Here is a 27,610-nt window from a genome sequence, read left to right as displayed (position 1 = left end):
AAGTTAGAACCATAATGTGATTTTCTCACAAAGAGAATAAAAATGGTGATAGTCAGTTGCAGGTGGTTTGCAGATCTCACAGCGCCATCTAGAGGTTGAACCTGGGAATATTCACCCTGAGCCTGATGACGATGATCAGCCTGAGTTACTAATTAATTTCAGTCACTTAATTCACTTTTTTTTTTTTTTTACTTAAATACTAACGACTGGTTAAAAACTGTGAATGGAATATTTGAGTTGGAGATTCTGACCCTTAGATTGAAAACTCTAGAAGAGCAGAGTCAAGATAAATGGGAGAAATGGACAATTTTCATTTCATTGTCACAAAAACCAAATGTTAGTCACAAAGGTTTTTTATGGTCAGTGTATCCCAAATGTCCCTTACGTTTGTTTTATATTGTACAGAAATCAAACAATCGAAATAAAGTAAAAAAAAAAAAAAAAAAAAAAAAAGAAAGATAGACTTTATTGATCCCACCATGGGGAAATTTCACAGTTGCTATTCATATAAATATTGATATAAATGTAGTTTTACATAATGTATTCATAAGTACCATACAGATGCACATTGAACATGGTGTCATACCAAGAGTCTGGTTTAGATCAGCTCTATAGGTAAAGTGTCATGACATAACTATTGTTATGATGTGGCACTACATAAATAACATTTGATGGATGGATGGATGGGGGTGTTACTTGGAACTGTTAAGTCGGGGGGCGGGGGTTGGCCTGTGGACGTTTTGCCTAAATAATCGACAGAGAAAACCCAAAAAAACCTAAATGCATTCGTGTGTCAGTAACAGGGTGATTATTCTGTTCTCTGAGGGAGGTCAAAGGTCACAGGAGGCAGCTGTGGACCCTGAGGGCGTTGGACATGGGGAATAGACCAGATCAGACCTGGACTTACCTTATTGTCGCACAGAGAATAGACTTTAAAACAGCTCTGCTGGTCTATAAGTCTGTCCATGGTCTAGTCAGTACCCAAGTACATCTGTGACATGTTGGTCCCATATTGACCATCTGGGACCTGAGAACCTCAGGGACTGGTCTGAGAACCTCAGGGACTGGTCTGAGAACCTCAGGTACTGGTCTTCTGCTGGTGCCCAGAGTCAGGACTAAACAGGTGAAGCTGCGTTTCAGTTCTATGCAGCTAAACTGTGGAACAGTCTTCGTGATGACGTCAGCCAGACCTGAACTGTGACAGTGTTTCAGTCCAGGCTGAAAACATCTCTGTTCAACTGTGCATAGAACACTGAAGGGTTCTATCTGCACTCTGACCTTTACTTTGTTTTAATTGATTTATTATTTATGTTTTATTGATTGTTTTAATTGTAAATGTGTGTTTTTTTTAACCTGTCTCTTTTCCATTTTTGTAAAGCTCTGTGAATTGCCTCCCCTGTGTATGAATTGTGCTATACTAAATAAATCTGCCTTGCCTTGCCTTATTGTGTTTTTTGTTTTTTTTTTTGGTTTGCTTTTGTCTTCAGTGGGAGAGCGGAGCCGGGAAAACCGAAAGCACCCAAACTGATCCTGAGGTTCCTGTCAGCCATGAGCCAACACTCACAGGAGGCGCTGTCCAAGGACAGGACCGTCACACGTGGAGGAGGCGCTGCTCGAGAGCAGGTGAGCACTCATTCTGTGAAAGCAGGGGTGTAAAACATACAGACCCACCAAGGGTCCTATCCTGCACTGAAGATATTAACAGTCAAGAATGTGGAACTGGGTTTAGCTCAGGTTCCACATACTTTTTTTTACATCTACAGTAAAATAATAACCTATTAATAATGACTCCAAATTTTCATCTAGGTTTAATGTGAAAAAATAATATTACGTTATGCCTAAAATAATGACAACTCCAAATTTTTTTGTCTTTATTTTGTGCAAAAACATGAATAACCTCCAAAAACTGACATTTCTTAAGAAAAACAAGTGCAATTTTAACAATATTCTGCCTTTTACTAAATGTTTTGTGTCCTTGTGGATCTGATCTGTAATGCACATGTTTAAATGATAAGTTGAAGCAGATATGGTAAAGCGCAATTATTTTTCATAAGAAATTTAATTTTTTTCAGATTATTCACATCTTTTTTGGATAGTTTGTAAATGTAAATATTTTCATAATTTAATGTTTGTTTGTTTTTTGCACTAAAATAAAGAGAAACATAGGAGTTGTGATTTTTATAGGTTATTCTGTTGTTATTTTACTGGTCCGACCCAGTTGAGATGACGCTGGGTTGAATGGGAACCTGAACTTTGACATGTCGGTATGAACATGACCAGGGCTCATGAACGTGTCACATCTGATTTCTGTTTCCTGATCCTTCCAGTCCCATCATGGAGGCCTTTGGAAACGCCAAGACCGTCTATAACAACAACTCCAGCCGCTTCGGGAAGTTTGTCCAGCTGCATTTTAGCCAGAAAGGCAATCCAGGGAGGCCGAATCGTTGACTGTATCCTTCACATGACAGGCTTATCATCCAGGAAGGAAGAGTTTAAAGGGTGGTGGCGTCTGCATGTTAAAGGGCGAAGAAGTGATGAGTCTGGTGCATTTTCACTGATGAGCTGCAAATCTGACAAAGAGCCAGAAATCTACCAAGCACCCTGATAGGATTAGAATAAACGGAAGATTATATTTACCTGTTTAAATAAACATTTAATAAAAAAAATGCTTGAATGAACACCTTCACTATTTTTTTTTTAAAGTAAACACAGATGATGCAGACTAAATGAAATTAGTCTGCATTATCATTATGGGACGGGGGTTTTCTGTGATTTTGTCTTATTATGAAAAGCCATTTAACACTTTTTCTATTTGCTCTGCCTTGAAATATTATTTTCTTTCTTTCTTTCTTTTTTTTTTTTTTTTTTTACTTTTTTTTTTGCATTTTAACTTGTGCACTTTAGCTGGTTAGCTTGCTTAGATAGCAACATGAGAAGCTAATGTTTGACTCATATTATGTTGGTGAACTAAAAGCTTTTTAGTTGGACTAGATCATTTCTTTTATAGATTTTTGAAATAAGAATTTGGCTTAATATAAGGAGGTTTTCCCTTTTTATGTTTCACCTGTTCAGGAAAGGTCAGCTAACTCAGCTAGTTACCCATTAGCTAATGCTAGTTTTGTCTGACATTAATATTCCCCCATTTTTATTTTACTTTTTTTAATTGGTTTTTTTACTATTCACATCTCAAACGTAATATTTTTTCCTGATTATAATTCAGCTTCCTCTTGTGTTGTTTTAACTTTACATTCATCTTTTCCCTGATTTTGCCTTATTTGACCATCAAACTTTAGCTAGCATGCTAGTTGTTTTGTTAGCCATATTCCTAGCCTAATGACCTTGACTGACACTTTTCAAACTGCAGACCTCTTAGAAAAGGTAAGTGTACTTCTTGCATTTGTCAACACGAAGTCTGAAGACATCTTAGAAATACCCAAAGTCTCTTTTAACCATTGTTATAGTTTTTTAATCTGAGCAGAAGAGTTTGATAATACCTCAAATGCCTACTCACAGTATTTAGCTAGGCTAATTGCTAAGCTAAGTGTGGTAAACTATCCTACAGGATGTTATCTAGTTTTATTTTAAGATAAACTAGGACTATGGTGTTCTATGTCTGCCTGCACTGTATTCGTCTGACAGCAGATGTGTGTTATTAATACAAATAAAACCAAAATAAAACAAACTGTCATATGTCATTATAGTAATAAAGACATAACCAATTTGTACCTGCTTCAGCATTAAGATACTAAATAATGAAGCCATATTTTAACTCCACAACTTTATATTTTAATGCTGCTTTGTTATTCATGGTGTTTTGTAATATTTTAAATTATAGTTTTACTTAAATGTAAAAATAACTTAGATGGTTACGTAATATTTACCCCCTCTGCCATGCACTGAAACGATCTTTGTAAAGTGACCATAACTTATTTTCTTTATGGTTTAAACCTTTCAAAGCCATGTTTCAAGACAACAGAGAATCAGCAAAAGTCAGAATGTGCATATTGGTGTTTGTGCGGATATGAACAGCAGTCTTTGTTTCCGATCCGTACAGAACCGAGTTTCCGTCAGAACCCAGGGAGAGGAACTACCACATCTTCTACCCTCTTAGCTGGAACCAACACGCAGCAGAAGGGTATGAAGACACAGAAATACCACACACAGTCCAAATCGCAAACCAGATGTGGTGTCAACATGAGGAGAACAAACTGTACATGAAGTCTTTTTGTGGTATTTGCTGGATGTGATGGTTGTGTCTTTTTATTTGTGCTGTTACAGAAGCGTTCGGCTTGACTCTGCCTGATTCCTACCACTATCTGCGACAGTCCGGCTGCCTCGCGGACCAGACAATCAACGACAAAGGCACTTTTCAGGAGGTTCTGGTATGTAGACATATTCCACAACCCTGACGCATCTATTACAGGTGTTCACTGACATCTTCAGGGCTGTTTTTCCAGACGAATTAATATAGAAATACCAAACTTTTATACCTTTTTATGACTGCGTATTAGGGTCACATAAGAAAATAAAAACACTTGTTGCTACGAGAATAAAGTTGTAAAATATTGAGATACAACCCCTTATTTTACAAAAATGAAGTTGTAATATTGTGAGAATAATGTTGTCATATTTTGTGAATAAAGCCATAATATTACGAGAATAACATTGTAATTGAAAAACAGGCGGGAAAAATATCATTTTTTACGAGATTAAAGAATAATGTAGAACTTGCAACATTTTGTGAGGTTCTGCTTTCATTTGGGGTTTATGCATAAAGGCAAATACTTAGCCTATTAGCCCCACCCACTGTCAACACATTAGCATTAGTCAAAGGAGTTTGAAGCGAGTTTGCACACATTTGGGTTTTTTTGTTGTTAGAACCAAACGGATTTGGAGCACATTGTCTCTTGAGGAGGAACGGACTGGAAGTGGTCGACGGAAACTGTGTCATCAACAAGGCTTAAGGCTTACGATTTCTAATTATGACTTTTTTCACACTATTGCAAATTATTTTCAAAATATTACGACTTTAATCTCATAGAAGTACAAGTATTTTTAAAACTACGACTTTATTCTCATAATATTATGGCTTTATTCTCAGAATATTCCGACTTTATTCTCATAGTGACAAGTGTTTTTATTTTTCCCATGTAGCCTTAATATGTTGCCGTACCTTCTAGAGCTGCAGCTGTTGTCTAGTTTTGATTATGGGTTTATTACTCGTTATTTTTCCAGTGAATCATGTGTAAAATAAAAATGAACAGAAAAGCCACTGGATGTCTTCTATCATCCCTCCAGTATCCCACCCATAGAGGCCCCTCCAAAAAAACCAAAAGCGCACAATCTGCACCGTAGTAATGTCAAAATATTTTTCATACACTTTTAACTTTTTTGCATTTTCGTGTGTCATGTAGTTCAACTCAAGCTATAAAGAAAAATACCAAATACTCAATAACTACAATACTTTAACCCTTTAAACTTCAAGTTTTTAATGTAAATAAATTCTATATTTTTATGCAAAAAATGCGAAAAACTTTTTCTTTTTCAATATGCTACATAAAAATTGGATTAATTTTTTTTTTTTTTTTTTTTTTCAGTTTTTTTCATCCTGGCATATGTCAATGTTTAACACCAACATTGATAAATATACATTATTTTTTGCACACGGTCAATGTTAAAGCTAAAATGTGTCAGTGTGCATTTTGTACTCACTTGGTAGAAGAGTGTTAGTAGTGCCTGGGTCAGAAATTTTAAAATCATGCAAAAATTAACAACTTTTTAATTCTGATCTAATACAAATTATAAAAAATGGTATGTCCTTTTATAAAACGAGGTGCAAAGTGTACACAATGTGCTCATCTGGATACTGGAAGGTTAAAAAAAGATGTCGTTTTTTCACTTATCTACAGTCTAAAGCCATTAAAAATAAGCCGAAAAATGGACAAATCAACAAGTTATGAAGCAAATGTTTACAAAACTGTTTTACTGATTGAAAGTTTTTGGATATTTTGGATAGATTTATGAGTTGCAGCTCTGATAAACTTTGTTATGACTGATGTTTTGTTTTTTTTTTTTAGACGAATTAGCCACTAGAGGTCACTACACCTCTGACTTTTTATTTTAAGTAACTACTCATTAGATGTAACTTAAGTTTTTTGCAAATCGTCAAATGTTTTGCCATCATTCTGTAACAACAAAGTAAATATTGATGACATTTCCCACATATATTTACATACATTATGCCTTTGTATGAAGCTAATGAATTCATATTCAGAATCATACCTCGAGTATGAAACTCTTTGAATATTTGAGCCTGTTGAAAAGTGAAATTGCAGCTTCCAAACCCCAAACCCCAAAAACATAACTGTCCTGGAAGTTCATCCAAACCTCCACAATCCCCCCAAAACACTCATCAGCAGCTGTCTCCGTTTTCAGCAGCTTCTCCTGCCTTGTGCTTGTGGTTGCTTTCCCAGAATGCAATGCGAACAATGCAGTTCACAGAGGAGAACATCGGGGAGATCCTGCGCCTCCTGGCTGGGATCCTGTCCACGGGGAACATCGAGTTCATGACGGCTGGAGGAGCCCAGGTGTCGTCCAAGTCAGGTACAAGAGCAGACGCTGTGTTTTCATAGGTTTGTGTTTCAGTTCACTTCAGCAAGGACGGAATGCAGCTTTAATAGTCAGTATGGAAAATGATCACAGTTGATATCTCTAGTCTACTCTGTTCTGTTCTATTCTATTCTATTCTATTCTATTCTAGTCTAGTCTAGTACTCTTGTCTATTCTGTTCTATTCTATTCTGTTTTGTTCTACTCTATTCTAGTCTACTCTATTCTATTCTGTTTTATTCTATTCTGCTCTATTCTGTTCTAGTCTACTCTCGTCTATTCTGTTCTACTCTGTTCTGTTCTATCTACTCCATCCTGTTCTACTCTAGTCCACTCTGTTCTGTTCTATTCTGTTCTACTCTATTCTAGTCTACTCTCATCTACTCTATTCTATTCTATTCCATTTTATTCTATTCTGCTTTAGTCTATTCTATTCTATTCTATTCTATTCTATTCTATTCTATTCTATTCTATTCTATTCTATTCTACTGTATTCTAATCTCCTCTTGTCTACTCTGTTCTATTCTTGTCTGTTCTCTTCTATTCTACTCTAGTCTACTCTCATCTACTCTGTTCTGTTCTATTCTATTCTATTCTACTCTCATCTATTCTGTTCTATTCTACTCTATTCTAGTCTACTCTGTTCTACTCTGTTCTATTCTACTCTACTCTTCCCTAGTCTACTCGTGTCTGTTCTGTTCTATTGTACTCTACTCTAGTCTGCTCTGTTCCATTCTTTCTGTTCTGTTCTATTTACTCTGTTCTATTCTACTCTATTCAGTCTACTCTCATCTAGTCTGGTCTGTTCGATTCAATTCTAATGTGTCTGTTGTGTTCATCTTTACTGGTGAAACGGTGCCTCCTGGTGTTGGAGCGCCCACTGTCCTCTGACGTGTTTCTGTATCCGTGTTCCCGTGTGCAGCTCTGACCCGGACGTCGGAGCTGCTGGGGCTGAACTCAGACCAACTGGCCGAGGTCCTGACCCACCGCTCCATGATCCTCAGGGGGGAGGAGATCTCCACACCGCTCACTGTGGAGCAGGTGAGTACAGACCGCCTCCCCAAGTCAATATTGTACAGACCGACAATACTGATAATAACGGATCTTAAACTTAAAAAAATAAAAATATAATATAAAATGATATAATATTAATAATAATATAATAATAAAAAATCAGACGGACTGAATCCTGGTTTTCCTCTGCAGGCGGTCGACTCCAGACTCCATGGCCATGGCACTTTACGCTCAGTGTTTCAACTGGATCATCCGGAAACTCAACAGCCGCATCAGGGGCCGAGAGGACTTCAAATCCATCAGCATCCTGGACATCTTTGGATTCGAGAACTTTGAGGTGAGTTGAACTGAGACCCAGACTAGATCAAGACTGAAGGAGCAGGTACTCAGCAGGGACATCATAAAGACACTTACACAGAGACATGGTCCGTTTAGTTACCATTAGAGTCCATTCCAATCATCTTTAATCCTCTGAAAACGCTTAATTTTACAGAGTTTCTCTTCTTTTTTCTGGTAAATCTGTGACCTTTTTTAGTTTTTATGACCTACTTTTGACTTAAATTTGTGACCGAAATATTGAATGTTTTTATCTTGTACATTTATGAGCTTAATCTTGGAAATTCTGAGTTGTTTTTTTTTTTTACCATGGTTTGTGTTTTTCTTTAATTGGTTCTAAAATGTGATGATAGATACAGGAGGTAATTCATAAACTAGACCAGGACTGTCAAACTCATTTCACTTCAAGTTCCACATTTAGCCCATTTTGATCTCAAGTGGACGGGACCAGTAAAATAAGAATATAATAACCCAAAAATAAGACAACTCCAAAGTTTTCTCTTTTTTGTGCAAAATTACAGAAGAGGATCAGGACCGGTGGAAAATGTTTTTTTTATTAAGGTCCAAATTATATTTTTTATTAGTATTCTGAGAAAAAAGTCTGAATTTCAGAGATTAAAATCAGACTTCTGAGAAAAAAGTCCAAATTTCTGAGATTAAAGTCAGAATTCTGTGAGAAAAGTCAGAATCCAGACTTTTTTCTCAGAATTCTGACTTTAATCTCAGAATTCTGACTTAAATCTCAGAACAATAATATATTAAAAAAATCAAAATAAAACAGTCAGAATTCTGAGAAAAAAGTCTGGATTTTGACTTTTCTCTCAGAATTCTGTCTTTAATCTCAGAAATTTGGACTTTTTTCTCAGAATAATAATAATAATAATAATATATTGGACCTTAATTATTTTTTTCGAAGTCGCCCTGATCCTCTTCTGTAAAAAATACTAAAAACATAGTGAAAATGTTTAATTTACAAACTATCCTTTCACTCATAATGTGAATGACCTGAACACCTGAGATTTCTTGAGAAAAATAAGTGAATTTTACTAATATTCTGCCTCAGTATCATTTACACATGTATATTATAACTCACAGATCACAGTGGATCTACAAATGCACAAAACATTTAATAACAGGCATGTGGAACCGAAGAACGTGTTATTTAATACATGTTGTTCTGTGCAATTTTCTTCTGTTTTATAAAGACTACAAGTAAAATCCCTGCTTTATTAATGTTGTGTTTGCTGTTTCTGACCAGGAAGTGAGTAATGCCCTCATTTATGGGTTTTTAAAATGAAACTGTCACTATTTATCTAAAATGTGGAAAAAACATTGATATGTTAAATGATTTATTTAGATTTTATGTCATTCCACTTGTAAGAACATGAATAGATAAATTGTTCAAACACATTTACAGGTGGATCTTTATTATGTTGTGTGAAAATAAAAGCTCCAGTGTTTTCTGCTTTCCCCTCAGGTGTCAGTAAAGTTCATTCAGTTACATTCCAGTCATAAACTCACAGTCTGACCTTTGGTTTCCTGGTCTCAGCTCTGTTTTAATCATCCTTTAATTGATACAAATCAGTGCCTGTTTTCCACATCATTAACCACCTGATGAACTGGTGTCGTTCCCCACAGGTGAACCGCTTCGAGCAGTTCAACATCAACTATGCAAACGAGAAGCTTCAGGAATATTTTAACAAGCACATTTTCTCCCTGGAGCAACTTGAATACAACAAGTAGTGGAGCTGCTTCATTCCACACATACATGGGGGTTTTGTCTTTCAGCTCCTGTTTTCATTCAGTTTTGCTTAATTCTTAAATGTTGATTTCTTCTCAGCTCAGCGGTCTGCCCTTCAGGTGTGTAGAAGCCAATAATGTAATAACAGCCAATAACATAATACATTTGCCATTTTTAACCTCCTAAGACCCAGGAAATGTCAGCAAAGTAAAGGCTTTTTTTGTTTTCATTAAATATGCCTATACTGGAAACATCATGATGCAACAGTTTTTTCAGATGCAGTTTTTAAATTTTTTATGGAATGTCCTTTGTGGACAGTTTTCTTTTTTGCATAAAGTTGTGAAACTCTTGTCCACAAATATGGACAGAAAACCCATAGCTGGGTCTTATGGAGTTAAAATGTAATAAGCTAATAATGTAATATCTGGCCAATAATGTAATAAAAGTCCTGAACCGATAACGTAATAACTTTTGACCACGTTATAACGTTATAACTTATTGGCTGGTTATTATGTTTTTGGCCTGGTAAAAAACATTGTTTGCAAATGTAATAACTGAGCCAGTAACATAATTTATAACGTTATTGGCCAAAAGCTATTACGTTATCAGTTAAGGACTTTTTTTACATTATTGGCCAGATATTACGTGACTGGCCTATTACATTTTAAAAATAGCAAATTTATACATTACCGGCCGTTATTACGTTATCGGTTGTTATGACATTATTGGCTTCTACAAGGTGTCACATTTAGTTTATTTAACCCTTAGATGCATAAGTGGATCAAAAAAACCTGCTAAGGTTGTTTTATTGTAATATCTTTGTAACAAAAGTGGTTATTATTTCATTGTTCCAGGTTTTCCTCAAAAAACATGTTATTGAGCATGACGTTTACACTGTAAATTATTTGGTTCTTACCTAGATTAAAAAAAACAACTTATTTTTAGAAGGGTAAGATATTTTATCTTGTTTTAAGAGTTGGGTGTAAGAAAATACTGGTTCTGCAATGTATCATGATATTTCATATTGATTTTAAAAAGTACTGTATCAATATTTTTAGGTATTTATTCAAATGCAGATAATGGCAGAGGTTCATTTTTGTTTTTTGGTGTTCCTTTTTTGTTTAGATTTTATTTGTTATATTTAATACTGTATTATTAAATAATGGTTATGTGACGCATCCTAAAAGCACTTTTTCCTTTTGAGAGGCCGATGTTAGTTCCTTTGGAAACTAGGAGAATTAGAAAAATTTTGCGATATAGCATTAGATCCTGTTCTGATCAGATAAAAATGTGTTTAGTATTTTTACACATTTCTGGTGTAATTCAATTCTTCCAGGAAATAATCCTAAAGAAAGAAAGAACAAAAAATGGCTTTTTTAACAGTATCATGATATATTGTTATATATCATATCGTGATCCTAGTGTTGTGATTTGTATCGTATTGCCAGATTCTTGCTGATACACAGCCCTATTTAAGAGTTCATTTCTTATTTTAAGTGTTCATCCATCTGACATGCCTATTTCAAGGTTTAACAATTTGAATTCAAGAAATTTTGTCAAGTGAATTTATCTTGCTGAAAGGACAGATATTTCACATGTTTTAGTACCTTTTTCCTCAGATTTAGTGTTTTATATTGTTTTTAGACAACTCGTTTTTGCAGTGTAGATTTTATGTAATTATAGTTTTTGTTTTACTACCCTGAGCTTCCATATTTGGGTCAAAATGACCCGCATTCATTTACACTGGAATTACATCTGAACCTGTGATTCATTCAACAGTAAAACCAGAGGGCTCGCTCACTACCACTCACTCACTCACTCACTCACTCAATCACTCACTCACCTATTTTCATCAACTTTATCAACTTCAGTCATAAACAAAAATACCAAACACTCAATAATTGTCATGTCTTTAACCCTTTAAATGCCATGTTCATAATGGAAACAAACATTTTTTGATGCAGAAAACCCTAAAAACTTTTCAATATTCTACATAAATATTGGATTACATATTTTTTTATTTTTTTCATCCTGTCATATTTCAATTATTAACACCAACATTGGTTAATATACATTATTATTTTTTGTGCTAGGTCAAATGAAAATGTGCATTTTAGCTCACTTGGTAGAGGGGTGTTAATGTAGGAATTTAACACTCCCCCCGGAAGAGGTGGAGGAGTGTCTGGGGAGAGGGAAGTCTGGGCATCCCTGCTTAAGCTGTTACCCCCGCGACCCGGCCCCGGATAAAGCAGAGGATAATGAATGAATGAATGAATGAATGACACTGTTAATTATGGGATGGTTTTAGTGGATGGGACAGAATTTTAAAAATCATGTAAAAATGAACAACTTTTGAATTCTGACCTAAAATAAATGGTGCAAAATAATCTGACCTTTAATAACATGAAGTGTGAAGTGTGCATAATACGCTCACCTGGATACCAGAGGATTAAATGTCCCATTATTTCTTCTTTATAAATGTTTTCATATCATGCAATAACAGACTTCATCCACACTATTCTACACATTGGCTCCATGTCCTGAAACTCATCTGTGATTATTAATGTATTTAGATTTTAGTCTTCAAAATATTATTAGTTTAAATCTATTGTTTTATGAGCTCAGACACATTTCCTTTAAGGTGAAACGTCTTTTTATTCGCTCATTATTTACGTAAAATGTGTGTGAATCTGCAGAGAAGGACTGGTGTGGGTCGACATCAACTGGATTGACAACGGCGAGTGTCTGGATCTGATCGAAAAGGTAAATGAACTGGGTCACTGTCAGAACAGGTAGGACGACAGTACAGCTTTATACGGATAACCATTAAAACAACGACGATGATCTGTGTCCCTGTGTTTCCATAGAAACTGGGTCTCCTGGCGCTCATGAACGAGGAGAGTCACTTCCCCAAAGCCACTGATGACACCTTATTGGAGAAGCTCCACAGCCAACACTCGGTACGTTCACGTCATTCCACAGATGAAGAGCAACTCTGACGGTGCATTTACACATAAGAGTCCATGAAAAACACTTCCACTGTCCCTGTATGCCAGCGTCATGTTCTATCCACAATCAATACCAAGATGAATTTTGGAGGTTGTTCCTGTATAAGCCTAGATACATGATACACTGTATGTCATGAGACATTATTCATAATTGTATAATATAATCCACATTAGGCCTGTAACGGTACACAAAATTTTCGATTCAGTATGTTTTTGGTTTTGAAAGCCACAGTTCGTTTTTTTTTTTCAGTTCGGTACAGGAAGAAAGAAAACCCCTCAAAATCTCTTTAATGCATTAATGAATTTTTGAACATTTCCCCCAATTTTTGGAGACAATAGAATATAGAAAAACAGGAATAATATAATTCTGCTGCTATAAATGAAATAGAAAATAAAATAAATCAAATATTACTAAATGTATTTTAAACATTAGTGTTGCACTTTTCCCTGAAAGGTAGTTTGGAACAAACAACAAAATCTAATCCCAGTTCTGTCAGTTCACATTCTGCATAAAATAACAAAAAAATTCCACATAAAGTGTAACATTAACAAGAGGGCAAACTGGTATTCTGTTTTAACAAACTGAAGAGCAACACTGATAACAACAGGAACCAAATTATTTCTTTTAAGACAGAGAACAAGAACAAACTGTTTGGGACACCTTGTTTATTTGTGTGTGTGTGTGTGTGTGTGTGTGTGTGTGTGAGCAGGTGCAATTTGTCAAAAACATAGAGGGGAGATGTTTTTTTTTTTTTTTTTTTTTTTTTTTTTGTTGGAGCTGGGGGGTGGGGGGTGCGGCCCATAACTAACGTAACTAACGCTGGCGTGAAACAAAAGTGAAACTTTACATACGTTCAACGTCCAACTCCCGGGTTCTATTCCTCTGTTATACAGCGTGCGTGACAGAGAGAGAGAGAGAGAGACAGAAACAGACAGACAGAGTGTAAGTGTGTTAGAACTATTGTTCTAAATGGACATTGGTGTTTTAGAGAACGTGTTTATCTACAAGACTGACCATTTTTGTAGCAAAATTTTGATTAACCTACTGAATTAGAGTGAAAACACTCAGTTATGCAGTCACAGGCCTAATGGCCAACATTTAACGGAGGACTTACATACTGAATAAAAATTTACAAATCCATGATCACATTTATTATTATATATAAAAGTGAATATATAAAATATAACAAATATACTTGGGTCATAATTTTGATAAAATAATGACAGTATACAGTACAAAGCATCCGTCTTCTAACTCTGCTTCATGTTTCAAACGTTTCTCTTACAGCATGTGATTGGCTCACACAGTTTTTGAATTGTTTATGTTCAGTCTCATGATTTTAACCTTATAAACATTTGACTTTCTGCAGCACATTCTTGAACTCAGCCCTTGTTAACTTCAGTCGGCTCATTCTGGTTGAGGAGGGTGGTGCTGGGGTCTCAACTTCAGTCAACACAGACTGAATGTTTACTGGTTCAATGTCTTTGGCAGGAGGAAAACCATTAGCATTAACGCATTAGCATTAGAGCATGCTCACTTTCCCTTCATCTGACCCTTATATATTAAACATTATACCACAGGTGTCAAACATGCGGACCGGGGGCCAACACCGGCCCGCCAAAGGGTCCAATCCGGCCCCTAGGATGAATTTGTGAAATACAAAAATTACACTGAAGATATTAATAAACATTTTCATAATGGAATTTGACTTTTTTCACTAAAAAAACACAGAGAAAACCTTGGTTTTGACATTATTTGTCAGTTCTTATCCTGTTATTTATATCATTTTACTGGTCCGGCCCACTTTAGATCAGATTAGGCTGTATGTGACCCCTGAACTGAAATGAGTTTGAACCTCCTGCATTATACAATGAATAACATTATAAATAATTATTTTGAACATTTTATAATGAGGCTTATACTATCGGGGCCGACAGCAAGGGTATATCCCCGAAATCGCCCCAGTTCTCTACTGTAAAACCAAATAAACGACACATTGTACGAAAGATACCAACTTAGTTTTGTATGATCCATATGAACCAAATGTGAGTTTGATTAGTCTACTGTATCTATTAATAATGTCCAAAAAAACGGGTTTTTCAACAGAAGCGCCCCTATTTCGACAAATGATAGCTATCACGTTCACACTAAGGATATCCGATAGCCTGAACAATGTCAGAACATTATTTACTGAAAATGAATCTTTTCCTTCTTGTCAAACTCAGACTGGTGTTGATATTTCACAGAGTTTTGACGGCGTTTCCATTGTGTTTCTGCAGAAAAACCCCTTCTATGTGAAACCCCGTGTTGCCGTGCACTACTTTGGAGTCCGACACTACGCAGGAGGTGAGCTGATTATTTCACAGACAGTAACATCATGTGATCCACCGGAGCCAAATCCAGGTTCTGTTGACACTCTGTCACCCCCTGGTGTCCGTCTGCAGGTGGTGTACGACGTCAGGGGGATGTTGGAGAAGAACAGAGACACGTTCAGAGACGACATCCTCAACATGCTGAGGGAGAGCAGGTCAGTCACCTTTGACCTTTAACCCTCTGGTGTCCCACCCCTAGAGGTCCTTAGAACCATCTAAAGCACACAATATACACAGGGGTACAAATGTCACAATGTTTTTCATAGTTTGTTTTTAACTTTGTTTTTATTTCATCAACTTGAGCCAAATACCCAATACTCAATAACTGTCACATTTTTAACCCTTTAAATGCCATGTTTGTAATAATAACAAAATGTACGGTTATATTATTTCAAAACAGAGAAAACTGAAGAAAAAGGGACTTTTTCAGCAAAAGTATATCAATAACTGAAGATAAACCAAGTATCTACAACCTTGTTTGGTTCATTTTTTATTCATTTTATTTATTATTTTATTTCTTTTTGTTCATGTTGTTGCCTATTTTATGATATTTTCTTCATTTTTGTTCATTGTATTGCTTATTTTATGTTCTGTGAAACAGCTGATTACCTATGAACCAAGATTATATAAAAATAATGCAATTATACTTTGATTAATATTAAATAATAAATAAATAATTGATCGGTATTATTTTGAAGCTTTATGTCATTAACTAAGTTGACAAAGCTGAAATTCAGGTCTGTTTGTCGTCCACATCCACATGATGGAAATAAACTGTTTCTCTGTTCGTCAGGTTGGACTTTGTCTACGATCTGTTTGAACACGTCCTGAGTCGCAACAAACAGGACACTCTAAAGAGCAGCTCCAAGCACCGACGGCCCACGGTCAGCTCCCAGTTTAAGGTAAGGCCAGCGTTTATGGGAGAAACTCAAACTGTTAGATTCATAAGTCATCCACTATATGGACAGGTTGAATTCAGATGTTTCTTTTCTAACAGGGGTCTGGGATACAAAACAATAATTGATCCAATGCAATTAAATGTTGCAAATGTTTGTCAGTTTTGAGTTGTTTACTATTCTCACTGTAACAAAAGAAAATCAACAAGTGAGATGGGAATTTATCAGTTCTTCATTATTTGCTTAATAATTCTACACAATAATTGTGCGCACAGAAAGCCAAAAGGTTACTTTACTTTCTTAAATATTCAGGTTGGAGTATTATTAAATAAAAACATTCAATTTAAATATTATTAAATAAAAATATTCAAATGAATATTTTGAATTGAGAGCAGTGTCATTGTTTATTAATAAAACTGATCCTCAAAAATACATCTTACCTAATAATTCAGATGGACACTATAATGCCGTTTCCTTCCACTGTGTAAAAATTCAGCCAAAATCTGCCGCAGGAGCTGCCATATTCCCCTTGGTTTGACGACACATTTGATGGATTCAGGTCAACACGTCAAACAATTTATTAGAAAACAACTCACACAGAAAGACCATGATTTGGACAAATTTACCTAAAAAGAACCAAGATAGCCAAGTTAGTTTGACTCAAGTCCAATACAAAACCTGAAGGAGACAGGATTGCAGTTGTACATTGGAAATACTGGAAGAAACAAGTGGCAAATTAGTAATAATGATAATAGTAAGTAGCTTATTCTATTTATTATTATAATATTGCAGTGTGCAGAGTATATAAATGTGTGTGTATAGTTTAATAATCACAGAATAAAAGCACTAGTAGAAACAAGTGTTCAAAGACGTAAACAATGATAATAATAAGTAGCTTATTATGTTACAACTAGCACGTTCTCCATGGGTCATATTAATATTGACATCTAAGGACTGAAGTTAGTAAATGCGTCAGTCCTGTTTTTGACTTCATTTCCCATTATGCAGCGTGGTACTGTGCTTTCCATCAACCGTCATGGGCAGTTTAACTTGATTGTAAGGCTGTTGTATTCCAAAATTACTCTCAATTTGTCTCAACTTCTCAGAACCGTGTAGACACACACACACACACACACACAAACACACACGCTCTGAGACCTTCCAGTATTATGATATAGATATTGCATAATATTATAGTATGAATATGTATATATAGTTTAATAATCTCAGAAGAAAAGTTATAATAAAGTCATAACAGTAATAGTCGTCATAACAACGATATTCAATGTGTTGGTTTTGTTGCAGGATTCTCTTCACTCCCTGATGGCCACGCTCTGCACCTCAAATCCATATTTCATCCGATGCATCAAACCAAATACACAGAAGGTGAGAACTTAATCAGTAATCACACACACGTACACACACACACACACACACACACAGACATGGCCTGAGGCCAACACTCCCAGGTTATCAGAGTGTGTGAAATGGTTTTGTCGTTTAATAATCCAACAGTATAACCCACCCACCAACCAACCGCAGACAGGAATGAGGAGTGCTGGGCCCTTTGGGTGCCCTTTGACCCCTGGTTGCCTAGCAACAGGCCAGAGAAGTGGGGAATTCAGGCTAATGTACACAAATGATATACAGGAGAGGGTGGAGGATTCCATTGTCTGGGTGGTGTTTCCCACCACCGCCTGCACATAATCAATCATTTCACAAAATATGAGCTGAATGTCATTAATCATCTCACATGTTATATGATCAAAGCCCGATTAAATAGGCTCTTAGGTTAAATGGCCTCGATGGTGTTGAAATTCACATAACACTTTACACACTTAAGGTTTGTTCTTATTTCTGTTCATAACATAAATTACAAAGTGTGCATAATAGGCTCACTTTCACTTTTCTGGTAAATGTTGTCACATTTTTGCACAATACGATCTAAACTGGGAAAACCCAATAATATTATGAATGACCTAGTCTTAGATTTGGATTAGTGAGGACTTTTTAACACAAACAATCAAATTAAGATAAGATAAGACAAGGTAAGATAAAACAAGGAGATAAGATAGAAAGATAAGATAAGACAAGATAAGATAAGTTGCAGTGAAATGTATTTTTGTACCTGTAGCCAACAGTGAAATAGTACATCTAAAAGGAATGTGATGGACCTTTATGAGGAGGACGTGGTGGGTTATAATACTCTGTAGATAAAGCTGTGAGAAAGTGAAAGTGAGCTCCCCTCACCTTTTCATTGACTACCTGCTGCCCCCCCCCCGAAGATGGATTTGCAACTGGGGGAGAGATGATGTGTGGACAATATGTGCCGGCATGTCTAGATATGTGCGATATATCCGGGGGGGGGTTGGTGGTGATTTATAATGTTTTGATGTACAACAGTTGTTGCTAACGTACCCGCACGCACATGTGACAATGTGACCCCCCCCCATGTTCTGTCTTCAGAGGTTTGAGAACCTCTGAAGACAGAACATGACACTGATGTACAGGGACACTGGTCCTGTTTCTTATCTGTGTATTTGGAGTCTGTTCAGCTTTAAACTGTGCAGACATTGACCCACATATTGACAGACTGTCCAACAGGACTATTCTTAGACCAGTGCGTTATCGACGGCTGTCTGGACGCCTTGCCGACTCATTAGTAACGTCATTCCAAATGCCAGATGAGTTGGTCCTGGAATAGGAACACAGATAGAATCAGACACATCGATATGTGACGTCAGTAATGATCTGAAGCCTCCAGACGCTGCCACAGTGATGCTCCATCATCAGACACTGTGCCACCGTTAATCTGTCACCAGGAGAAAAACAATACACCAAACACCTAAATGTGAAGGTGTTTTTCTGATCCCAATGAACACCCCCATTAACCTCCTGGTATCCAGGTGAGCATTTTACACACACTTTAAACTTTATGTTATTATAGGTCATATTATTTTTCAGTTTGTTTGTCAATGTCAGTGATTAACGCCAACATTGGTTAATATCCATTTTTGTTTTTGTTGGTCAAATGTTAGATGCCAAATGTGTCGGTGTGTGTTTTTTTACTCAGTTGTCACTTGTCACTTTTTTGGCATTTCTGATACATCCATTGTATGTTTCAAATGTTTTGTTTATGTATTAATGTTTTGTAAATGAGGATGCGTCCTCAATACATCTCCGAGTTTAAATAAAGGTTATGAATGAATGAATGAACTTGGTAGAAGGGAGTTAGTGTAGGAATTTAACATTGTTTATGTTGTGCTGATTTTAGTGGATGGGTCAGAATAAAAAAAAAAAAACTAGAAAAGCACTCGGAGAGCACAGACCTCTGCCAAGGCAGATCAGTGGGCCCCCATGCCCCCCCCCACCCCCAATCACCACCAAGATTTATTAATTTGTTCCTTGTGCCAGTATCAACATTTCCTGAAATTTTCATCCAAATCCATCCATAACTTTTTGAGTTATCTTGCACACCAACAGACAGACAGACCAATGCTGGCAACATAACCTCCTTGGCAGAGGTAAAAAAACCAGGCAAAAATGAACAACTTTTGAATTCTGACTTAAAGCAAATTGTGAAAAATAATATAACCTTTGAATGAAATAATTAATTTATTTTGAACGAAATTGTCCAAAATTGAGGAAAAAAACAAATATATAAAAAACCAAAAAAATAACAATGTAAGCATCATCAAATCATATGAACAAGTTTGAAAAAGGAGTGGGCAGAAGTATGCACTTTTTAAAAATTCCCACCCCTTTTTACTCACCATGGTTTATATATTTATGTATTTACTTCATAAATATCCATATACTACCTAATTATCCATTTTGATACATATACTACATAAATATCCATATTAATAAACATACATCCATACAAGTACATAAAACATATATATGTATATACTACATCAACTTATAATATCCCATATGTTTATCAATTTTTATCCCTCATCTTCCATATACATATTAAGAAATTTTTTTATACGTCTTTGTAAATATATTTGTTTGTACTTTGCTTTATCTCTTGCTCCAGACTGTTCCATCAGTCACCCCACTGCTTGATAAGGACATACTTTTCATTTTTGTTTTTACTTTATATTTTATAACATGAAGTGCAAAGTGTGCGTAATATGCTCGCTCAATACCAGGAAGTTAATGTGCAGAAACAGCTGAATGGAAATGCATCCAAACCTCCAAATGACAGGTGGTTCTCTCCTCCTCTCCTCCTCCTCTTCCCTCTTCCTCACCCTTTCTCCTGTAAACGTTATGTTTAATATTAGCAGGTAAAGTGCCAATTTGTGTAATATGCTCAGCTGGATACAAGAAGGTTAAAGCGAGAAAGCTGATATAAGGGGTTTCATGATTAGGGGTGTTAGAAAATATAGGTTCTGCAATATATCATGGTATTTCATTTCACAATACTGTATCAATATTAAAAAGTACTATATCGATATTTTTAGGTATTTATTGAAATGCAGATATTGTGGAGGTTCATTTTTGTTTTTTTTTTTTCTTTTTGTTTCTATTTTATTATTATTACTTTAACACTCTTATTAAATAATGTTGTTCCTTTGTTGGGGATTGTACAAAAATACTGTTCTGATGTTAGTTCTGAACTAATAGATTATGAACATTTTAACAAGATCTTAAACTGTAATGTCTGTAAAACAGAATTTCAGTTTTAACACAGGAAAATTTTGTGATACAGCCTTAGATCCTGTTGGGATCAAATAAAAATGTGTTTAGTATTTGTTGATATTTCTGGTGTAATTCAACTCTTCAAGGAAATAATCATTAAAAAAAGAAAAAAACAAAAAATTGCCTTTTTAACAGTATCATGATATATCGCGATATATCATATCAAGATCTTAGTATTGTGATTTGTATCGTAACGCCAGATTCTTGCCAATACACAGCCCTAGTGTCTGTACTGATGGAATATTGAATATGTGACACAGAACAGGCCCTTCTGTCCAACTCAGTGTTGTCCTGCGGCGTCCCAGTGAACCGTGACATGTATGTAGATGTAAATGTCCGGGGTGAGGACACACGTGGCATGTGTGTCGTCCTTGGGGACACCAGCTGGACAGGCGGCGTGTCTTTACGAGGCCGAAACGCCACCGTCTGGACTCTATTCTGATCGAATGTTAAACAAGGACGTTTGATGAGTTTAGAATGGAGCTTAATGTAGTGACGAAGGGGAGGGGCTTGGAGGAAGCCCCAGGGGAAACCAGGGTCAGGGGAGTCGGCACGAGGCCCCTAAAAGCCCCCAATAAAAGCCCACCCCCCAACCCTGGAGGCGCCCTCGTCATCTGCCTGTTCCACTATCAGCAGGTGAACACATCCATGAACGCAGATGTTAAAAAAAAAGACTGAAACCTTCAACTAGAGCTGCAGGATTTAGTCCAAAAGACCAAACTGTGAATGGGAATTTAACAAACTAATATAATGAGTCTAATTAGTTCATTAAAGGAGAAGCACAGATGACTGATCAAACTCAGCAGTGAATGAACGCAGCGGTCAAACTGTTTACAGTTATTCTGTTATAAAAGAGGTGATGGCTATTATACATTTTTTGGAGGAAAAAAAATTGTTATTTCCTTCATTTTTGATCAATTTGTTGAGTATTTTGTTCATTTTGTCATTATTTTGTTAATTTTCCTCATTTTGTTGATTGGTTTTGATCATTTTTACTCAATTTGTTGATTATTGCTTCATTTTGTTTTACTTTGTTAATTTGTACTTGCTTTGTCGATCATTTGTTCATTTTGTTGATTTATTGTAATTTTTACTTGTTTTTTTTATTATTTTGTTCATTTGTTGTTTTTTACTTTTTTCATTTTGTTGATTATTTTATTCATTTTGTTGATTATTTTGTTCATTTTTATTTGTTTTGTTGATTATTTTGTTCATTTTGTTATTTATTTATTTATTTATTTTAACATTTTGTTGATTCATTTTGTTCATTTTTACTTGTTGATTATTTTGTAAATTTTGTTGATTATTTTGTTCATTTTGTTGATTATTTTCCTGGTCATTCAGCCAAATAGAGAATCTCAGCCATATGTGTGTGTGTTTGGTTTTTTTTAAATTCCTAATATACAGATTCCTTTTGTAAAACACCTGCTCCTTTTTCCTCCTAACGTCTTTTGCTCAAACAGGAGATGCACAACTTTAATATTTATTAACCTTTATTTAACCAGGAAGAAAGGCTCATTAAGTTAAAAAGATCCCTTTTGTAGTGTCGTGGCCAAAACAGCAGCAGCAGAAATGACTGAGAGTAGAGATTTCATCCATACGTCTGCACTTAAAATGAACACATAGTAAAACCAAAGATAAAACACTAAAATAAAAACATATAAAAGACCATCAGTCGTTTAAAAGGTACTAAATGTATACAACAATGTTCCTTAAAAGCACCTCATAGCAGAACCTACATCTGGATTTGTCCTTTTCCCATTAATTTAAAATGACTGAATCTGTTTGAAGTATTTATTCTAGTTAATCACAAACGAGACACACTGGACTTTTCAATTTTACTTTCTTAATCTCTCCATTTAAGGTAGAATCGGTTGTTTTAGCCACATGTTAAACATAAACTAGGAGACCTTCTCTTTCAGATGGAATCTGAAACCTGGTCCGTTTTCTATTAAAGCCCAGTCTTTTGTTGTTTCTGTTATTACTCAGGCTGATGCTATGGTTCATCACAACTCCAATCTGTAGTTTTTATGACATTTTTGTGAAAAGCTGATGATATTTTGGAAGTGTTGCATTAACTAACTGGCTCACTGACGGGTTGACAAGGGTTATTTTGGGTGTAATGATGTGGCGTTGTGTTGGGAAGGCCTGCAGGGTCATGGGACTCCTGCAGATGGTACGTAGAGTCTGTGGAAATATCAATATGTTGACAGAATAGATAATTGTGTGACAGAGTTCAGCTGAGATACACACACTGCAAAAATCTAAATCTATGAGTATTTTTCTCATTTCTAGTCCAAATGTCTCATCACACTTACAATAAGACATAATCACCTAAAGAGTAACTTTTCAGTCAGATATAAGAACTGATTTTCAGACAATAGATCTGGAAAATCTGATTTGAAGAAATCTTACTAAGATCATTTTCACTTGTTCCATTGGCAGATTTTTTTTTGCTTGAATTAACCAAAAAAAAAATCTTGAATTAAGCAAAAAAAAAAAAAAAAAAAAAGTGAATTAAGCAAAGAAAAAAAAATTGTGAGTTAAGCAAAAAAAAATCATGAATTAAGAAAAAAAAAAAATTGCCAGTGGAACAAGTAAAAATTATCTTATCATCTTAAAAACGTATCGTTTTTCAACCAAACAGCTGGAACAAACCAACAACTGATTTTAAAGTGAGCGTTAAAACTCTGGAATCAAGGCTGTCGGTCTGTAAATGTTCCACTGATTCTATATATTTTGGGTTTTGTTTTGTTTTTTTTTATTTACCAATTGTTAACCCCATAGCATAATTGCGTAAGTCATACACTATATGGACAAAAAGTATGCAGACATGTTGAATTCAAGTGTTTCAGGTTTTCTTTTCTGTCATTTTCGTTCAATTTTTGCTTATTTTATTTTTTTCTATATTTTCTTGCCTCTTATATTATTTTTTCTTAAATTTTGTTCAGTTTGTGTCTCAGTTTGTTCATGTTACTCAGTAGTTTGTTGATTTTTATTCATTTTTGCTCGTTTTTATTGATTACTTTGGCTTTTTTTTTTTTTTTGGTTTATTTTGTGGCTTATTTTATGGGGTTTTTTTGTTTCCGTTTGGTTAAATCTTTGCGCATTTATTATTTTGTAAATTTTTGTTGATTTTATTTATTTTTTAAGGTAAAAGCAAGCGTCTATAATCCAACTCCACAGGTTTTCTTGGTGAATCAGTGTTGTAGAAGATAATGGCATTTCCACGGTAACTATGGAGCCTCTAAACATCCAAATGGATCATATCTGATGACCGTGAAAAGACGAATAACTGTATTTTACAGCAATTATTTCCATGTATTGACAGGGTTACTGGATCAACATGTATTAAACATTTATATCAGTAGATGGTTTAGGTTACCGGTGGCTTTTTAGGGTTAAAATGAAAAATATTAAAGGTTTTATAGATGACTAATGATGATGCAGTGTCACACTAGCTATGACTGATTTCCCATCATGCCTCATCAGTAAATACATTCAGTCGCGACGATCGGTCTGCATCAGCTCCGCCCTCGGAGAACGGACACCAAGTCGCCACGTTTGAATGTAAACAGGCTGATCCACGCCGCCGGGCCCTACAAGTGGCCCGCACAAATTAGCCTCAGCAGGAGACGCATTGCCATGGCAACCAGGCCCCCCGTCCCTCCCCACACAGAAAGGGGAGTGGAGTTCAGGGTATGGAAGCCTTTGTTTGACTGTGTGTGTGTGTGTTGTGTGTCAGAGCCAGCCAGTGTGTTGTGGAGGAGCTGACGTGCAGACACACACAGCAGCAGCAGCAGCAGAGGCTTTTGGGAAGTTTTCTGACATTTTCCGTTTGTCTCTGATTTGAAAAAGCACAAGTGAGTGGCGCGAGAGGCTACGATGAACGGTGAGACCTGATGCATGTGTTAATGGGAGCGTGGTGGTGGCGGCGGCGGTGCGTTCAAGTGCATGCTTGTTGCACAGGGGTGTTTGAGAATCCACCGGTGGGGATTTAAAAGCAGTGGAATCAGGTGAGATGCAGCAGTTTGTGTTCAGAGGCATATCAGATGCACAAAGGAAGTCTGTCGTCGTTGCATTTTTTTTTAGATTTGCAAAGAAACAAGAGCACGTCTGATGGTGACGTTGAACTAAATGTGTGGAAAATGCAACACGTTACCTTCACAGACAACCCATATAGGGACATTATCAAGCATTTATTGAGATTTTTTTTGTTCAAAGTGATTTTTATTACATATCGAGTCACAGAAAAGCATAATACAGTCATTATTTTTTTGTTCTTTAACCCAAACCCATTAACATTCCCACCCTGTTGCACCCAAAAAAAAAGATAATTGACAATGATAATAATAATAAATAAATAAGGAACACAGATATTAATAAGACTACTGTGGAATAAGTGAGGGATCTACCTCTTTTATGTGATTCCGAACAGGTTGCCAGGTACTGAAAAACTTATTGGCACATCCTCTTATAGAATATCCGATTTTTTCCAATGTTAAATGATGTAAAGATCCAGAACCAAGATTTAAATGTTGGAGGTTGTTTATCTTTCCATTTTAGTAGTATTAGTCTACGAGCTAGAAAAGTGGTGAAGGCAATTGTATTTATTGAGATTTTAAACATAACTTGGAATGACAGCACATCATATCCCACTTATGTGATCAGTTAATGCAGACTTTATTTAATATAGACAATGAAATAGAGCTGCAGAAGTGAATCAGTCAACACATGCACTTCTTGATTTTTCTTCCTTTATTAGAAAAATCCAGTTGTTTAATAGAAGAAAGTGACGGTTTCTGCAGATAACAGCAGTGATCATTAGTCATTAGTGTTGTGTATGAGAAGAACATGCAGCTTCCTGTTGGTCTTAGTTGGGCATGAACGTCTTCAGTACCCGATACAATACAGTTTAAATGTCCAGATACAAAGGAGGCTCTGGTTGAAGGTGAAGCCTGCAGATCAGTGGATTTTAAGTGAATGGTGACGATTAGAATGGAGCTGGGGGAGGTCAGATATGAATGTGTTTGAAACGCATACTGAGTGACTGTGCAGATAATGACATGATAATGAAGGGAAAGTCATTCAACGTCCGTAATAGATGCTGTGGTCTGGCATCATGGGAAGTCTTCCGTTTGTAGTGGACCCGCGTGCTTTCGATCTGCATAGTGTTTGCTTACATGGTTTGGAAGTTTGAATCCCTGTATTTTCAGCAGGGTTTGAGATTCCACAGACTACAACATTCTCTCATACGTCCATATACTGTAAACCTGACCGAAAATGTCTCGTCTGATTGAGGTGGCAACTTGAGGATTTCATCGTCCTGAAAAAATACATAATTTATTAACGAAGAAGTCATTTGCTCAAAACAAAACGATCCATTTACTTGATTTGATTTGCTCAGATGTCAGACTAAAAACTTGTAAATACAGGGTTCCCAGGGGGTCTTAACAGGTCATAAAAGGCTTGAATTTACAAATCTGTATTTAATACCTCAAAAAAGTCTTTAAAAGCTATTAAATTTGATATGGTAGGCGTAAAGTTCTGTTGTCAAAAGTTGTTTGATGCTAACTCTCCACCCGTTCCAACCCGACAATTTATATTGAAATTAGAAACCAATTATCAATAAATTTGCCCCCCAGAGAGAAATGACTCTGAATGGTGGGAATAGGCGTAGGAGTAAATAAATACATTTTCCTAAATTCTGGGAGTCATGAATTTTTGCCAGTTTGGCCGTGAAATGGGCATTAAATTCTGTCCTAAGTAGTCTTAAAAAGCTCCTAAAAAGTCTTAAATTTAATTTGTAGAAACCTGTAGGAACCCTGGAATATAACACTGCTGTAATGACCAGTCGACCAATAATCGTCCCCAAAATTAATTGACTGTTGGTAAAGATGGTGGTGCAATAGTTTACGCTGTGTTGCTATGACAACCCGACCACCACGCTCAGTGAATACTATTCTGGGTCGTCAGTGACATCATTCACTTTTGTTTAAGTGAAAATGTTTATTTTATCGCTGATTGCAACTCTTGAGTATTTTAATTGTTTAACAATCTTAGGAGGGCACTGGAATTGTCCTGCACAAAATGCACTTTGGTTTAAGGGGGAAATTATTTTATTGCTGCTTGAAATATTTGTTCAATATTGAATATTTGTTTAAGTTTGTTACACATTTTAATTTTTGTGCACCAGATGTTCTTGTTAAAGGAAAGAAAATGTACTTTATTGCTGCAATAAATAGAAATAAGAGCCCTTTTTTTGCAGTTCCTAATCATTACAGTAGTCAGTGACTTAGAGCGGTTTGTCCAATGACAGAGGTTCGAATCCTGGTTCCGACTGTCCACATGTTGAAATGTCCTCAGGTAAGACACTGAACCTTAAATTGCTCTCAGTAGAGCCTGGTAGTGTCTTGGATGGTGGCAGGTGCTCATTGGTGTATGAGTGGTACATGGGTGAATGTGAGGCTTTGTAAAGCGCTTTTGGCACCATGAAGGTGTGGAAAAACGCTATTGAAGTGCAGTCCATTTACCATTTTGTGGACAGTTAAAATAGTCATTAGTTGCAGCCTGAACATACAATATGCCTTCTTTTTGTGCTGTTGTACAGACAAAACTAGATGTTGCACTGAACAAACCCCCTGAGAGATACAAAGATAATTCAATAGCTCCTCATCTATCATCCAGACACATTCATACAGTGGTGCATCATCTGCAAAACAGCAACAGGTTATATTTATCCCACTATTGAAAACCTGATTGCTGCCTTTGCCCTGAATGTTTGTGCACAATGTCGACAGGTTTCCTTTGTCCGTGATGTGTTCCAGAAATTCTAACCTGTACGAACCCCCCTTCCAAACCGGGTCAGGCTAAATCCAGCAGGGTCAGGGATTTAGACTGGATTTATGTCCTTCTATGACCAGCATC

At 36.0% G+C, this 27,610-nt stretch overlaps 2 protein-coding genes across 2 annotated transcripts in view; one reads left to right on the top strand and one right to left on the bottom strand.

Moving 5' to 3' along the window:
* retreg1 (reticulophagy regulator 1) overlaps positions 1–27,610 on the bottom strand; it is a 215,681-nt gene that overhangs the window by 30,371 nt on the left and 157,700 nt on the right. The gene's annotated exons all lie outside the window — the stretch shown is intronic.
* Positions 1,510–27,610, top strand: part of LOC115436673 (unconventional myosin-X-like) — a 69,640-nt gene continuing 43,539 nt past the window's right edge. Inside the window, 20 exon segments of the mRNA XM_030159580.1 lie at positions 1,510–1,590; positions 1,592–1,623; positions 2,328–2,426; positions 2,428–2,450; positions 3,365–3,378; positions 4,055–4,071; positions 4,073–4,102; positions 4,104–4,135; positions 4,279–4,382; positions 6,474–6,603; positions 7,531–7,649; positions 7,815–7,825; positions 7,827–7,959; positions 9,597–9,697; positions 12,396–12,462; positions 12,567–12,659; positions 14,988–15,054; positions 15,151–15,235; positions 15,874–15,982; positions 17,282–17,362. Coding sequence (XP_030015440.1) covers positions 1,549–1,590; positions 1,592–1,623; positions 2,328–2,426; positions 2,428–2,450; positions 3,365–3,378; positions 4,055–4,071; positions 4,073–4,102; positions 4,104–4,135; positions 4,279–4,382; positions 6,474–6,603; positions 7,531–7,649; positions 7,815–7,825; positions 7,827–7,959; positions 9,597–9,697; positions 12,396–12,462; positions 12,567–12,659; positions 14,988–15,054; positions 15,151–15,235; positions 15,874–15,982; positions 17,282–17,362 — 1,389 coding nt within the window. The 5' untranslated portion in view covers positions 1,510–1,548.

This window comes from Sphaeramia orbicularis, chromosome 17, assembly GCF_902148855.1.
Source record: "Sphaeramia orbicularis chromosome 17, fSphaOr1.1, whole genome shotgun sequence".
Lineage (NCBI taxonomy): Eukaryota > Metazoa > Chordata > Actinopteri > Kurtiformes > Apogonidae > Sphaeramia > Sphaeramia orbicularis.
The sequence above is the reverse complement of the archived record's forward strand: the minus strand, read 5'-3'. Positions and strand labels throughout refer to the sequence as shown.